General features: G+C 42.1%; 1 protein-coding gene across 1 annotated transcript in view; it reads right to left on the bottom strand.

Moving 5' to 3' along the window:
* Window positions 1–16,779, bottom strand: part of XPR1 (xenotropic and polytropic retrovirus receptor 1) — a 103,301-nt gene that overhangs the window by 22,719 nt on the left and 63,803 nt on the right. The window contains exons 8-11 of the mRNA XM_028732418.2: window positions 14,690–14,877; window positions 12,559–12,735; window positions 9,632–9,797; window positions 8,959–9,153 (exon numbers count right to left, since the gene is read on the bottom strand). Coding sequence (XP_028588251.1) covers window positions 8,959–9,153; window positions 9,632–9,797; window positions 12,559–12,735; window positions 14,690–14,877 — 726 coding nt within the window. The remainder of the gene's footprint in view (window positions 1–8,958; window positions 9,154–9,631; window positions 9,798–12,558; window positions 12,736–14,689; window positions 14,878–16,779) is intronic.

The raw sequence follows: 16,779 nt of genomic DNA, 5'->3' as shown, positions 1-16,779 counted from the left end.
TAGCAGAGTGTACAGTGGTACCTCGGGTTACAGTCGTTTCAGGTTACAGAGGCTTCAGGTTACAGACTCTGCTAACCCAGAAATAGTACCTCGGGTTAAGAACTTTGCTTCAGGATGAGAACAGAAATCGTGCAGCAGCAGTGGGAGGCTCCATTAGCTAAAGTGGTGCTTCAGGTTAAGAACGGACCTCCAGAACGAATTAAGTTCTTAACCCGAGGTACCACTGTACTTTAGAATTAATGAACGGAAGGGGGCGGAAATGGATTTTCCTAAGTTAGCCTTTTTCACAAGAAGGACAAAATCTCAATAATTATAAGCTGCTGCTGCTGCTCCCCCACCCCCAATATGATGATGAACAGGCACTCTGCTAGGAATGTAACAGTTACGTAGGTATCACATGTTTAAGCTAATTTACTGAAAGTCCTGTAGAAAAGAAAATGAAACATTTAATTTAAGCCATTATTTTAAGACGGGATTTGTGTCTGCACATCCAGCAGTTCTAAGCTCTTTGAAAATAATTTACTACGTTCAGTAAGTGGCTTTAAGGTTTTTTCCCCTCCCCAATGTGTTTGATAAGGATTAGACCTTTCCCCTCCTGAATTCCTAAGAACTGGAAACTCAGCACATTGGTCTTTCTGTTCACACCTTGTTCACATGTACCCTCAAGTCTTCACAGGGTCCATTGGCGGACCCTATTAAGCAACATAAACAGCATTTATCAGACTTTGCTGCCTTTGCAGCTATTAAAATTCAGCTGTCCTGAGTTATAAAGCCACTGAAAATAATTTCATTGCAAGGAGGCAGAAATTACGCCTCGCTCCATCGGGCACCTGTCATAATTAAGTACTCAATTAGTAAGCTTTTGGTATTCAAAAAAGATTCACACGGCCATGTTATCATGTGATTATTTTCAATTAACTGGATACCTGGATTTCTTCCATTTTGGTTGCCTTTCTATCACACACAAAGACAGGGCCTTTAAATGGAGGAACATGACCTCCATAAAGTTTAACCATCATGTGAATAGGTTGTAAGATATATTAAAACCATTACTTCTTCTGTGCTATCCCTCAACCATCAGAATTTGGTGGAGCATGTCAGTCGAACCTTTAGTTTGGTGGTGCTTATTTTGGTCCAAAAAGAGTCATCTTTCACCCATGACTTGATTGTGGATGAGGGGGCTGGCTTGGCAAGCATCACTGAGACCTGGATCAAGTGGGAGGCCCTGTTTTGACTCAGCTCTACTCACCTGGGTACTCAAGCAAGCGCCAATCCAGAGCAGTAGCCATTCAGCAGAGCTCTTCCAAGTAGTTAGAAAACTAGTAACTTCAGGCCAGAAGGAGGGTTCATTTTGAACCATCAGTAGTAGCCTGCCATGAGAAGCTTGCAAGGTACTTCAATCACCCAAATATGAAGGGATTTGAAGCTATTGTTAGGATTCATCTGGACATATTCCGAGCAATGTCTGTTTCTGTTTCAACTGTAGCCTAATCATATGGACAAGCTATTGAAGGGGCCCAGCTGATCACCAAACTTCTTGTCCCTTGTCCATCAGGCTCACAGAAGCAAGCCAGAGAAGGTTAACTGGAAGGGTTCATGCCCCAATGCAGGTGGGGAAGGTATTGCCCCCCCACCCCCCGTTAAAGAGGCAGTGGTTCGCCTTCTCCTTAAGAAGACCTCCCTGGACCAGGAATTGTTGAAGAGCTATTATGCAACTGTTAATATTTCCACCTTAGGCAAGGTGTTCAAGAGAGTGGTCGCAGTTCAACTACAGGCATGCTCAGAATAAGTGAATTATCTGGACCTTTTCCATATGGGCTCAGGCCCAGATATAGCACTGAAACTGCCTTGGTTGACCTGGCTGATGAAATTTGCATTGGAAGAGGGACAGTGGGGAGTGCTACTCTGTTGACCTCTCAGCGGCTTTTGATACTATGGACCCGGATTGGCTCTGTGTGTTGAGAGCTGGAGGTATTGCAGTGGTTTTCCTACTGCCTTCCAGGTGACTTCTAGTGTGCAATGGGAAACGATTACTTTGCACCAGGAAAGTTAACTTGTGGTGTCCCATGAGGCCAATACTGCCCTCCATGCCGTTCCAATGTCTATATGAAACCATCAGGGGACGTGATCTGGGATTTTGGAGTGATGTATCGCTAAGCTGATGACACACAGCTCTATCTCTCCATACCATCTGAACCAGAAGAGGCTGTGCAGGTGCTAGACTGCTTCTTCAAGGTTGCAGTGGGCTGGGTGTGGGCTAGTAAAGTGAAATTGAATCCAAACAAGATGGAGGTGCTACGTGTCACAAGTTTTCAGGTCTAGGAAGTGAGTACATAACCAATTCCAGATGGGATGCCATTTCCTTGGAGAGCTCAGGTTCATAGCATGGGGGAGCTCCTTGATTCAGCACTGTTGCTTGAGGCACACATGTCTTTATTGGTTAGGAGTGCCTATTTCTGGCTCCCCATAGTTCACCAACTATGGCTGTTACTGGATAGACAGCTTGGCTTCAGTGACCCACACCTAGTACAATTGTGCTGTGCTCTATATGGGGCTCCCCTTGAAGACTGTTTGGAAGCTTCAAGTGGTACAGAATGCAGTAGCCAGGGTGCTGATGGGCACTAATGGCTGGGCACACTGGCTGCCGGTATGAGTATGTATGTATGTATGTATGTATGTATGTATGTATTTAATGGCTCATAATTCTCCCAGGGCAGAACCAAAGTCAGCCCACAGCAAAAAATAAAACAGATACAACTAAAAACACACAATAAATGTTTAAAAACCTTAAAGGCTTTTTATGTTTTGAAGTGTGGCTGTGAGGTTTTTTTTAAATAAACTATGAAGTGGTATATAAATTTTACAAAATAAACAACATGTACTAATTTTCTTGAATGCGATTGTATTGTGCAAATCTTTCATAAGTTGCTCTGAGAGCCTCTTGAGGCTGTAAAGCAGAATATAAACATTCTGAATAAATATCAGACAGCTCTCACAGAAAAAAAAATTGGGTGCCTTTTAAAAATTATTGGCTTGTAAGTAATTGGTTTGGATTCACTGTTGCCTTGTGTGCACTAAGGGAGTGACTCAGAAGAAATCGAATACTCCTCTGGCCCTGTTTATTAATGAATAAATAACATGTGGGCAAATTATTTTTTAATTCAGGAACCCTGACAAGCTCCTGAGAGTCCCAGGTTTCTTCAGAACAATTTGAAAGCCATTGCTTTCAAGGGTGCTAGTTTCCAAAGCACTGTTTAATTCTTCCAGTTAAGTTTGTATAATCATTCGTAATTATTATAATAGGTTTCTTCAGAACAATTTGAAAGCCATTGCTTTCAAGGGTGCTAGTTTCCAAAGCACTGTTTAATTCTTCCAGTTAAGTTTGTATAATCATTCGTAATTATTATAATAGATAAGGGTGTTAAGAAAAGGCCACACAATTTAAGAGATGAAAAAGGTAATTCACTTATAGATGTTGTAATAGCTAACTTAATCAAGCTGTTTGGTTAAGAGATTCTCCCCATCTTAATTACTGTTGGTTGCTGGAACCCATTTAATGAAAAAAATAGATGGTTATGCAACAGCCTGAAATAGATCTGGGATGATTTAGTATATTTTCAAGTTGCTGACATCTCACTTCTATTGTTTAGATCTTTTAAAAAATGTATCAAAGTCAAGGCAGTGGCTCAAATTTTCAATTTGACTGGTTTCTGGAATAAGCAGCTCATCTGTGCTTTAAAATAATTCAGAATTATTTGGCAATAGATTATGGGGGGGAAGCACCCACAAAACAATGAAAGACCCATTTTCTCATCCACACAGATGCAGGACAGTGGCTTGTATTCAAAGTAAGGTGGCCCATCAATGCAAAGGCTTTCTGCTTCTACAATGGGTTTTCAACCCCCTCTTCCCCCTGGCCCTAAATCTGTTCTAGATGTTACTTCAACCCTCTGGAGCAGATATGGGAAGGGGGCAGGGGTGGGGGGGGGAGAGGGGAAGTCCCACTGTGCAAATGGAAGTTCTTGTGCAGACCAAACAAGGCAGTTGATTATCACCCAGTCAGTCAAACTTTTCCCCGCAGCCATATAGAGTAGACTTTGCTTCAAAAAATGTAAAAGGGAGCTATCCAGAATGCATACATGCCTTATTATTTATTTTAGAAGATAATCAACATATGCAGAAGGAAGTACAAAGCCAGTATAAAGTAGAAGCGATAGTAGAAATTTGTCCTCTTATATTAAATGTAATAATTATCTGCAGATGACAATTTAGCAACAAATGTTACTACGTCAGAAAATAGTACAGTCGTACCTTGTTTCTCGAACAGAATGATTTCCGGGAGTCTGTTCAACCCCCAGAACCGTTCGAAAACCAAGGCACAACTTCCAATTGGGAGCATCCTGCAGCCAATCGGAAGCTGCGCCAAATGTTCAGCTTCCAAAAATCGTTCAAAAACCGGAACACTCACTTCCATGTTTTGATCATTCGGGAGCCAATTGGTTCGGGAGCCAAGGCGTTTGAGATCCAAGATACTTGAGATACATAGACTTGGCGCGGTGGAAGGTAAAATGAATAATTGTGTGGTTTCAGTTTGGTCAAATAAACGGTTTAGGGTTTGAAGCTAGATGGAAAATTTACAAGATAAATTTCTGTCTGACTTTAGGGTTTCTAGCACTGCATATGTGCTTGCCTCTCTGCTTTCCTCCTCTTAGAAAGCTTCTGAGAAGCTATTGAAAAAATCACAATAATTGAGGCTCCTATGTAACATTCCGCAGCTCAGGATATTGGGGAATACAAACAAAACAACAACATCTAGTAGGATACCATCCCTACAAGTAATGGTTTGAGAGGGATTCATATCCATTGACATGTTTTAGTTACAAGGCTGAATGAGAAGAGAGCGCACTACAACCTTGGCTGTTGATTTTGAAGGGTAAATGTTTTACCAGAAGCAACAAGTTTCAAGAAAAAAACTGCTAATATCCTACACAAAGAATTATCTCCTCTTGCACTCCTATGGGTAAAACTTTCCAGTATCCCAGGCTAAACGCATGATATGCAGCAAGTCCTACTAATTTCAGTCACAATTACACGCATAAATGTGCTTGGATGGCTGCCATAGATAATGCAGCTTAAGTGCTTGATGTGGCTGTTCAAAACTCTGTCCCAAAGGAGTCTAGCTAATCTATACAAATATGCGCGTGAGAATCAGACTCTGGGAAAAAGCCAGAAATTTCCTTGACTGCAACAATCAATGAAGGAAAACAATTCCACCAGAACAGCTGTAACATGTTCAGCGGCTCCTACACAAAGAGATGATGGCAGCCAACAGCAACCTGACCTTCCATAAAGAGGATTATTGGTTTCTAGGCTGGTGGCTGGGAGCCCCCCTCCCCCTTCTCCCTGAAGCTAGCAACTGCGTATAAGAGCGTAATGGGGTGGGAGGCCTTTGAAAAAATAATGAACATACTTCTGTCACCATGGCAACCATCACAGGCCTGTTCTTTTGCACAATTCGAGCAGTAAGCAACAAGGTCCCCTCCCCGGGTTTTCATACTAACGCCCCTTTAGAAGCACATCCATTCTTAATGGCAAAGGGCTGACTTCCCAATTTCACATCACCTTCCATTTCTCCCTATTATACCACACTGATGACCTGGGGTGCTTCCCTCTATCGGTACTACCCTGGCATTTCACTACCAGCTCTGAACTAGGCTATTGCTCTTGTTGTTTAGTCGTTTAGTCGTGTCCGACTCTTCGTGACCCCCGGGACCAGAGCACGCCAGGCACTCCTGTCTTCCACTGCCTCCCGCAGTTTGGTCAAACTCATGCTGGTAGCTTCGAGAACACTGTCCTACCATCTTGTCCTCTGTCATCCCCTTCTCCTTGTGCCCTCCATCTTTCCCAACATCAAGGTGTTTTCCAGGGAGTCTTCTCTTCTCATGAGGCGGCCAAAGTATTGGAGCCTCAGCTTCAGGATCTGTCCTTCCAGGGAGCACTCAGGGCTGATTTCCTTCAGAATGGAGACGTTTGATCTTCTTGCAGTCCATGGGACTCTCAAGAGTCTCCCCCAGCACCATAATTCAAAAGCATCAATTCTTCAACTAGGCTATTAGTTTCTGGCTAATCAGGCTAAAGAAACACAGAGATGAACGCAGCTCGAAAGGCACACGTTATAATGGAGCTTTCAATTATAATAAAATAAGCTAAAGATGCTCTATTATTGGAATGATTCCTCTTAATCAGAGAGATCTCCCAACTTATGAGACTACTTGAGGGAAATGTGTTTTGTTTTTGAGTCCTGATATGTTTTGACCCACTGAAGACAAGTCTATTTATACTTAAGGAATCCAACTTTGAAGCCTAAAGTCAAGAGTAGCAGTCAATATGACCAAAAACATCTCCTTATCAGCATAACTAAGCTGTTAAAGCCGCAGCTTAACCAATTTTGATGACAATTATTTCAGGCAAATATTAGACCTAACATTTATCCCAAAGCTTTTGAGAAGCCTAAGTTGGAAAACTATGAAACGGCAGCCAACTGAGTATTTTTTCAGGCAGCAATGCAAAATCTGTGCAAAAATACATTGTGAAACAGTGTCAGTCACAGAGTATTAAATGCCACATAGTTTGTTGTATAAACCGGTCTTCTGTGACACTGCAATGTTAAGAAAATAGAAATTTAAACATCCAAAATGATAAGAAAGAGTGTATGGTGCAGCAACCCAATCCAACTCCCTCAGTTGCTATGAGCTACTTGTCACTTATGTGGAGATAGAGAGAAAGTTGGGAGCGAGGGGCTACTTTTGTGACATGCAGGTAAGGAAGAGGGAGAAGCCATTCCGCACTCCAAATCTGCCCTGCTTCTTGTCTGCTTAGCTTGGGCATTTTTCTCTGCAGGAAAAACTCCTGTTTTGACTTCTTGACCACTCTTGTTGTGGTCCTTTTGTTAGTTTTTTTGCCTCTTTACCTGCTTATTTGTTTGTCTTGTCGTTCCTGCCCCCTTTCCTTCCTCTGTTGAAATAAACACCGTATTTTTCGCTGTATAAGACGCACCAGACCACAAGACGCACCTAGTTTTTGGAGGCAGAAAACAAGAAGAAAAAAAATCTGAATCTCAGAAGCCAGAACAGCAAGAGGGATCGCTGTGCAGTGAAAGCAGCGATCCCTCTTGCTGTTCTAGCTTCTGGGATAGCTGCACAGCCTCCATTCGCTCCGTAAGACGCACACAAATTTCCCCTTACTTTTTAGAAGGGAAAAAGTGAGTCTTATAGAGCAAAAAATATGGCAATTATCTGGGTGCACATCCTAAAGAAATGTGCTGTGCACATGTATGAGTGGAAAGGACTGGGGTGTTTTTTTTATTCTTAACTCCATCACCAAGGTTCTAGTGCTAAAGCGAAAACTCCCTCTTCCCCAGACAAGCCCTCCAGAAGGAGACAGCACTGGTGCTGCAAAGAGGAGATGGGGACTGTCAGAGGGCAGAAATAAAAGTGTGTATCGTTGTGCTTGCTGTGTGTGTGTTTTATGTGTGTGGTAGGAGCCACCCCCTGCCTTAGGTGGCACAATTTGTTGTGCTGAACCTGAAGAGGAGGAGGAGATTTAGAAGCTTACCGGAGGGCTATTTTAAAAAGTTGAGATTCTGCAGCTCAAATTCTGCTTTTGTTGTACCTACAAGCATGCAGATTACTCAAAACATGTACTTTTGCCTACATGTGTGGATAAATCAGCATGTGTTTTAAAGGGAGTCTGAAATCTCTTGACTCATATGGGAGTTGAGGGGAAAAGAACAAAGACAAGCACCATGACTGCCTAAAGCACAAGGAAGAAAAAGCCTTATTCTTCTGCAAGAACAGCAAAAGCAAATCACTGTGGTTTCCACGGAGATGTGGAAATATGTTGGTTCAGATACCTCAATCTGCAGATTAATGGCTTGGAAGCAATTGCCCATCATTCTGAGTAAAAATTACACCTGGAAGTCAAAAGGCACTGGGAACATTTCTCAACACTCGTACGATTATGGTCACTTTTCAGTTTTATCCAGCACTGTTAACGCCCATCCTAAAAAGGTGGTTAATTACAAAACATAGTCTTGAACCATTGTTAATTTTTTTTCCAATATCTAGCAGCTAAACCATTTTTGTTCACAGCAAAAACATATGAGGGGAGGGATCTTTTCCTACCTTGATAGGAAATGTTTTGCAACCATGATTTTTTACCCTCACAAATTTTCCTAAATCTAGGAAATGGCAATGATGGTTTACAAGTTTCCCTGAGATGCTTAAGATGGTGTAGACTGCATAAATATAAATTCCATATAGGCTGCAATCCTAACCCTACTTTCCTGAGTGTGAATTCCATTGAATTCAACAGAATTACTTCTAGTATGATCTTAATTGTTAAAGAGAAACAAATAATTCTTTTCTGGGGCCAACTTGCAGGTCTAATAGATTTAGAATTCATTTTATGATTCCTATTTTAAAGACATTTAACTGCATTTACTCATGTTCACCTGCTGCTACCCTCATCTCTTCCCTTAGTTTCTCCACTGTTAAAACTTTGATCACAAACTTATTGGGAGGATGGACTTACTAAGCATCTGTAAAGTAACCACGGCCTTGTATAAATAGTAATTTGGGAAGAGAGAAATTGTGGTACTCCGACTATACAGAAATAAATACAAGTGTTTTAAACGGTGGGCATGAAGAACTAACTTGAATTTATTGAGCCATGCTCAAGTTTAAACACAGTCCATAGTGAAATGTGTGGGGGGATTGAAAGGCAAGTGAACTATTTCCCCAGAAGCTATGATTGAGTCTTAACCTGTAGCCCCTGAATTCTGCAACGGTTTCTCTTCTGTGTCCCATAAATATACACTGCCAACGATTCTGAGAAATAAGATGTTGAAGAATCAAGTAGAAGAATCAAACTGACCAGCAAAGGCTCTCAAACCAGTACCTTTATGAGTGCTGTAAAGGGCTGCAAATGTCACCATAAAGAAGGTTGTGGAGTATTTGCCAGCATTAACAAGGTGGGGAAAGGCCCGCTTGGTGTCACGGTATCGGCGCAGGCACTGGACGAATCTCAACCACGCAGGAATGCACTGGACAACTGCTCGCACTCCATAGGCATAGGTGTTGCAGATCTGACCAACTGCAAAAATAAAGACAAGCTTCTAAATGCAAGGCAAAATACGTCCTGTAGTTTCCTCTTGAAATTGTCTCATTTTACCAAAGGAAAGTAGCTTTGTGGTTCAAGCAACGGCCCGACATTATTAATCTAATGCTTCTCCATTCCAGGGATATTTCATATCAATGCCTTATCACGTGAAGTCATGGCATGGAAACTTAGCAAACAAATGAAGCAAACACACCACCAACAATTCGACCACAACACCACCCTGAACTGGACCTTAAAACCTAGCTTATCAGAAGCACTTTCCTATAAACTTTAAGTTCCTAATTAGGTGCTATAAACAAACACCATTCCCACACACCAAGTAAATATGTGGGGTTGTAGTTTTTTTGACTGCATGCCAAATGCCTATATTTGTTATGGTTTTCCACTAAGCAAATAAGCCTAAATTTGCCTGCACATGGCCGTTAATGAAGCTCCCTTCTAATTGACATACCTGGATCTGCCAGCAATGCATCATTGGCTGCCCACTGGAGCTCAAAGCTATAGAAACAAATCATGTATTCAAGGTCCATAAGTATCACAGCCAGACTATTAAGCTGGTCGGCCAGCCAGAAATCTGCAAAGCCCACCTTATGGAAGGGGGCAGTGAACACCCGAAACTGCAAAAGAAAAAGAAAAAGTGTCATACACATTTAGTCACCAGAAAACGTAGTTACAGAAAATGATAGCATGTTCTCTTCTATAGAAATGATCAAATTATCCAGCATTATAGGACAGATCTGTGGCAGTGTAACTATGTAAATCCTTTGTTCATTATATGTTCCTGATTGATAGAATCATTTGGCCATCATACAGTTTTTGGATAAATGGAGCTGTACAGTGTTGGCAATTGGTAATAAAATTGGTAACAACATCACATATTTTTGTAAGGTGAGTGATGTAAAAAGTGAAATATTGTTGAGTATCCTGCCTACAAATATACCAAGTGTAGGAAACGTGTTCAGCATCAAGGACCACCAATAGAAATGTTTGCTGTCAGACACTTCTTCAACCATGATGGCTGGAGGGAATTTGAACTAATAGTAAAAACAGATTTTTCTCTATCTCATCCCATTTCCCCCTCAAGGCCTGAAATCAGCTATGCGCCTCTCAAGCTAGACCATTTCATGCTCCATTTACCTTAGATTACAGCGCTTCCTGCCTGCTTAGTTGTAACAACAAAACGCTAAAAGGGCAACATCAAGATTATCTAGTCTTGATGCTCAGTTGTACACAACACAAACAAGCAGGGGATACAGAATAATGCTTGTATTGTTGAAGATTCAGACATGTTCCAATCAATACCTTGTTGATTTCCTAACAAAAGACTAACACATTTGGTAAATGTGTAACCAGTAAGATCACCGTCCTTTAGATCCCCGCCACATTCGAGCTAACTGGTAACAACAGTAGCACAGAACTCAACTCAGCAAGTGCAAATTTTCATGAAAAACGCCCATTTGTGTGCATGACACACTTACTGCAGACTAAGGCTCTGTACAACCAATTGTCCACAACTTCTTAAAACAGCAGATCTGTGTTCTACCACAGGATGTGTTTGATATCCAGATTTTGGCTTACATTAACTCAGAATTCCACATTATGACCAAACAGTGTAAGGGTAAAGGTAAAGGCACCCCTGACCATTAGGTCCAGTCGCGGACGACTCTGGGGTTGCGGCACTCATCTCACTTTATTGGCCGAGGGAGCCGGCATACAGCTTCCGGGTCATGTGGCCAGCATGACTAAGCCGCTTCTGGCAAACCAGAGCAGCGCATGGAAACTCCGTTCACCTTCCCGCCGGAGCGGTACCTATTTATCTACTTGTATTTTGATGTGCTTTCAAACTGCTAGGTTGGCAGGAGCAGGGACCGAGCAACAGGAGCTCACCCCGTCGTGGGGATTCGAACCGCCGACCTTCTGATCGGCAAGTCCTAGGCTCTGTGGTTTAACCCACAGCGCCACCCCTGTCCCAAACAGTGTAGCTTGAGCTTAATTTTAGCTAACGAACAAGGATAGTGACATAAACTCGAGAGTTCCCTGAATTCAAACCGAACAAGGAACTCCAGTTTAATACACACCAGGGTTTGGGCACTAAAGCTTGTGCACAGGAAGGGCAAGCTGTGTGCACCCACAGCTTCATAAGCAATCATTTATGCATCTACAGACAGTCATCTGAACATGGCTTAAGTATTAATTTGCACAGACAAAACCAGATTAGGCTGCTTTCTTTGCACAACTGCTTGGCAGTAAGAAATCACTGGAAAATTTACAAAGGAGCTTCTGAATGAGGCTCTATGGGAAGCTATTGGATAGATTTTGGTTCCGACACCTCTCGCAAATTCTCATGCCAAGAGCATCAGGAGCAAATGCCTTGTCCCATTCTACTGGAAACGACGCAAGAGCACGAGTGGGCTAGGAACCGCTGTGCCCACAGCAGCTGCGAGAAACAACAGTTGCTAAAGATCCCCCAAACCTCTAGTACACATAGAACATAGTAACATGTACAAATAAGCTGAGAAATTAATTGCCACTGTTGTTACATGCCCAAGGTTAAACCCTGCAGCTTCTGACCTGTGAAAACATGATAGAACGGTTCTGTTTTTATTACCAAGGCAAGAGTCTGCAAGTGCAATTTCTTAACAGTCACTACGATGTGTGACTATAGGGCCATACAAGTGCAAACAGACACTTTAAATAATTTTAAAACTATCAAAATTGCCAGCATTTTCTACTGAAGTGTTTGTACAATATTCTTCATACAAGAATCTTTAACTTCAACCTGAAACTCATACCTGGAATTACTACTTCAGTAATGACTGCAGAACTGTTATACAGTGGTGCCCCGCAAGACGAATGCCTCACAAGACGAAAAACCCGCTAGACGAAAGGGTTTTCCGTTTTTGAGTTGCTTCGCAAGACGATTTCCCCCCTTTTTCTAAGCCACTAAGCCGCTAATAGCCTTTTAGCCGCTAAGCCGCTAAGCCACTAAGCCTTTAATAGCCGCTAAGCCGCTAATAGCGCTAAGCCGCTAATAGGGTTGCTTCGCAAGACGAAAAAACCGCTAGATGAAGAGACTCGTGGAACGGATTATTTTCGTCTTGCGAGGCACCACTGTATCACAAAAGTTTTAATTTTTACTTGCAAAAGAGAATGTTATGGTATCAGCAGTGACCACTATTCCAAGGGTATCATGCCAACTTAACCTTTTGCTCATTTGCACACACAGTGAGACCCTCAATCATGTTTAACAAGCATTTTGTGTTGATAAGTAGGACAGGTGACTCTTGCCACACATGAACAACAGCACTGAGTCACTGCTGTTTTTACAGTGGAAAAGCAAGGTGTTATTTTATGGGTTTTGAGCATGTCTCAGCTTACCAAGAGTTTGAGCAGCCAAAAACGGGATTTGTAGTAGAAGGTTTTGGTAGGGTTTATGAGAAACAACAACATAAATCCATACAATATAAGTGGGTTTGCCTGCATAGGAACATAGGGGTGACCATATATACATGCCAGCAGACTCAGGCACCACAATGTTCCAAGAAATCCAGCAACCTAGGCAGATGAAATAAAAACACAAACAATTGTAAAACAGCAATATATTCTCAAATCTGAACTATTTGTTCTGCACTATATTTTCATAAAGGTGAAGATTCCAGATAGTTATAACCCATAGAAATAACATGGTTGTTGTTTTTTTTTAAAAAAAGTACGTAACTCACTTTATCAAACTTAAGTTACCTGACTACACAAAGTGTATTATGTATAACTTTTAAAGCACATGAAATTTATATTGTTTTGTACACATGTAAGATTTAGATATATAAATGCCTTATTTTTAAACAATAATTACCAGTAGAAATATTGATAGCCATGGAGCTGCAAGGTGCTGCTATGCATAGCTCCATTTTTGCCACTTAGGAAAATAGAAAACAAACAAATAGAACCCATAACAGAATGTTTCACTGCAAGATTCTGGCTAGTTCATTCAATTCTCCCTCTCCAATGTTTTGAATGTTCTCCCAACAGTTGGCATTCCATATCCACTGAGTATGCTCAGTCCTCACTGGGCTGTTATTAGAGGGGTTTTCAACCTTAGATACAAGTCTGCTGGTATCTCCTTCATGTGTGTGAGTGGTGCCATCTTAGCTACACAAATAATGGCATTTGGAGAATCAAGTTCTCTATTAGTGTATAACCGGCAATGTATCCCTGGTGTGCACGTTAACTGAGTCTGTAGCTGAGAGGGCTGAAAAAACAAAAGTTGGCATCAAAGGCAGGAGACCCCAATCTTACTTTATGTGCATTTTCAGTTTCGTGTTTTCATATTTAAAGGAGCTATCAGTCTGCATGCAAATCCAGCAAAGCATGAAGCTTCTGTATGCAACTGAGTGCTTGATTTGACCGGGAAGGAGGTGTGAGTGGGAAATTTCAGAAGCTTGACCTTTGCTGCAACCGGATAAGTATTATATGTTTTTGACTGGGAATTCAAACCAACCTCAGCTGATTGTCTGAGACTACAATGTAGGGCTGGCACTCAGCGCAGACCTCCACCCAAAAATGGGGTATAAAAGCGAACTATACTGCAGGGGTTGTTATATTCACATTGGGCTACAACAGCAATTGATAATGCTACAGCGTTGTTAACAAAAGAAGAACCATGCTGGATCAGGCCAAGGCTAATTCAGCAACCTATTCTCGCAGCAGCCAACCTTGTCACAATGAAATTCACCACACACTACCTTGAAAAAGCATGCTTGGGGTTTAAAAGCATTATCTCCTGATGCAGAAAAGAGACAATGGATTTCCTGCAGCCTCCTGCTGGATAATGTATTTTCTATTTGGATGGTAAAAGCTTTACAATTAGGGCAGTATCTGAAGAAGAGCTACAAGTTGTCTGCATTCAAGAATAATCTACCTACCGTATTTTTTGCGCCATAGGGTGCACCTGACCATAGGGCGCACCTAGTTTTCAGAGGGGGAAATCAAGGAAAAAAATATGACCCCCCCCCCCCAGCTCTGGGAGCAGTGGACAGGCTGCACGCAGCATGTGCGCTTCTCCCAGCCCTTCTCCCTGCTTTTGCGGGAGGTGGGGGAATTTCCTCACCTCCCACAGAAGCTGCACACTCTTTAAAGGGACTGCGCGGCTTCTACTGGCTTTTCTAGGAGGTGGGGGAAGGGACTGACTGGCTGCGTCAGTCCCTTCTCCCTCCTGGGGAAAAACTCGCAAGAGCCGCACGGAGCTTGGGGGCTTTTCCCGCCTGCCTCCCCCCTGCATTCACTCCATAAGACGCACAAACATTTTCCCTTACTTTTCAGGAGGGAAAAAGTGCATCCTATAGAGCGAAAAATACGGTAACTATATTCCTGACAAAGTGTCATGTGAAAATTGACACTAGAAAGGTAATCTGTTTTGAAGATGATAGATCAGGGCGATCAAACAACAGCAAGGGGGATAACAACATCTACTGCTAATTAGGGGGCTCCAACACCCTATTGTACTACTTACCTCAAAGAGATGTTGATGGGACAAATTACTGCGAGGGTTGAGCTCAAAGATGAGGACATGATTCACTCCAGCTTGCCTCCAGCCGTATGTGTTAATCCCAAGGAGAAAGAGGAATTCTATCAGGAGAAAGCCACCTCGATAGATTCTTATGAGTGGCCACACGTTCAATGCTTTCAGAAAAATTATACCTGTCAAGGAGAAGATTCAAATCAAACATGTGCAGAATGGACCGCTCACGGGAGACAGTCAATTTTCTGCTCCCTCGCAATAAAAAAAACATGCTCCTCATCTGGACTTAAAATATCAGTAAAAGGCTGTGCATGACACCACGCAACCTAACCACTGATCAGAACCCACTGCCCAAATACTATGCCTAAAATTAGGACAGCTGAAATTTTGGGCCCAGAAAACCCACATTCTGGGATAATTTACCTTCAACGGGCATACCTGCAGAAACTTAAGCAAGTTGAAATTAACAGCTTTTGTCACACCAGACTTACAAAAGGAGGAAGCTGCGGAGAAATTTGTACAAGGCTAAAAAGGGAGGCCATGGACAGATTTACTTTAGAAAATAAAGAGGGATCTACTCAAGTCAGTAGTTCCTGTTTTAAATACAGTCATACCTTGGGTTGAAGTAGCTTCGGGATAAGTATTTTCGGGTTGCACGCTGCGGCGACCTGGAAGTAACGGAGCGCATTACTTCCAGGTTTCGCCACTCGCGCATGCGCAGACGGTCAAAATGACGTCACGCGCATGCGCAGAAGTGGTGAATTGCGACCTGCGCATGCGCAGACACACGGATGCGGGTTGCATTCGCTTCTGGATGCAAACGGGGCTCCAGAACAGATCCAGTTCGCATCCAGAGGTACCACTGTACTATAGTTGGTGAAGATTCCCAAGCAGCCAGGGCTCAAAATGTTCTTGATAAGGTCTGCGATTGACTCACTAGGAATGAGGCATTTGCAGACAGTGTTCATCCCCAAATGCAGAACCTATACTAACACAGCAAGGTTGAAGGCATTTCTGGGGCTCATGCCCCTTTCATCACAATGTATATGGAAGGCAGGGCACAAAGTGCAAGTGGAGCAGAGTTGACAACCAGTCAAACAAGCAATCTGCTAACTGGAGGAAAACACTTGCTTTTAAAAGGAGCTGCGTGTCCTGGCCTATGTGGGAAGCTTCATTATCCTGATTGGGTCTGCTTTTCCCGGCTTCATTTGCTCCTATGTACTGTGAACGCTTGCAAATGTAAATTGGCCCCCACAGATAATCTCTTTTCCTGCACCTTCAGCCACTAATCTTTGCTTCCCCTCCTCCTTTCCCCTTCTCTTTATTGCTTTTTGAGCTTCTGTAAAACCATCTTTATATTCTTCCATTTCCCTTTAAAAAAAGAAGAAAAATGCATGAGTGAGAAGGCTTCTAATAAATTGAATTAATTTAGTGTGATTTAGATTTCTCATGGTCGGCATCAGTTGTTCCTTGAAGCACTTTAATGTTATCTCTTCAGTTGTAAAATTTAAAACAGCAGTGAGAAAAACTGTTCATCTGATTTTGAGATCTACCATGCCAAGCAGTATAAAGGATGAGTTCTTGAGAGACAAATGAACATTATTCCAGACATCAAAAGGATGAAGAGGTAAGAACTGGTCAGAATGCTAAATACGAGCATAGTAAGCATGGTAGCAATTATCAAATATTAAGTACAAAAAGAATTCAGCACACTTCAGACTCTTATAAAGAGCTTCTCTGACACACTGTTACAAACTGCCACAATCTTTTCTAGAAAGTTGAGAAACCCTATTTTATGCCTAAATTGATTCCACACCCCCACCTCAGAAGGGCAAATGAAGAACTAAATCAAACAGAAGCTACATAAGATGATACTCTAGAGCTTTTCAACAAATTAAAAATAAATTGACAGACCTAGATGACATTTGCCCAATAATTCTGAAAGAAAGCCCCAACTGTAGACTTTCAAACAATGTTATGTGGTTATGCCAAAGTATTCTACACGTGATCAAAGGCACTATTTAAAAGTTAGTTAGCTATTCCAGAGTTGAGCCCTGGCATAGAAAAGTTGTTGAGCTTAT

The sequence above is a fragment of the Podarcis muralis genome, chromosome 5, assembly GCF_964188315.1.
Source record: "Podarcis muralis chromosome 5, rPodMur119.hap1.1, whole genome shotgun sequence".
NCBI lineage: Eukaryota > Metazoa > Chordata > Lepidosauria > Squamata > Lacertidae > Podarcis > Podarcis muralis.
This window is presented reverse-complemented; position numbering and strand designations above follow the sequence as displayed.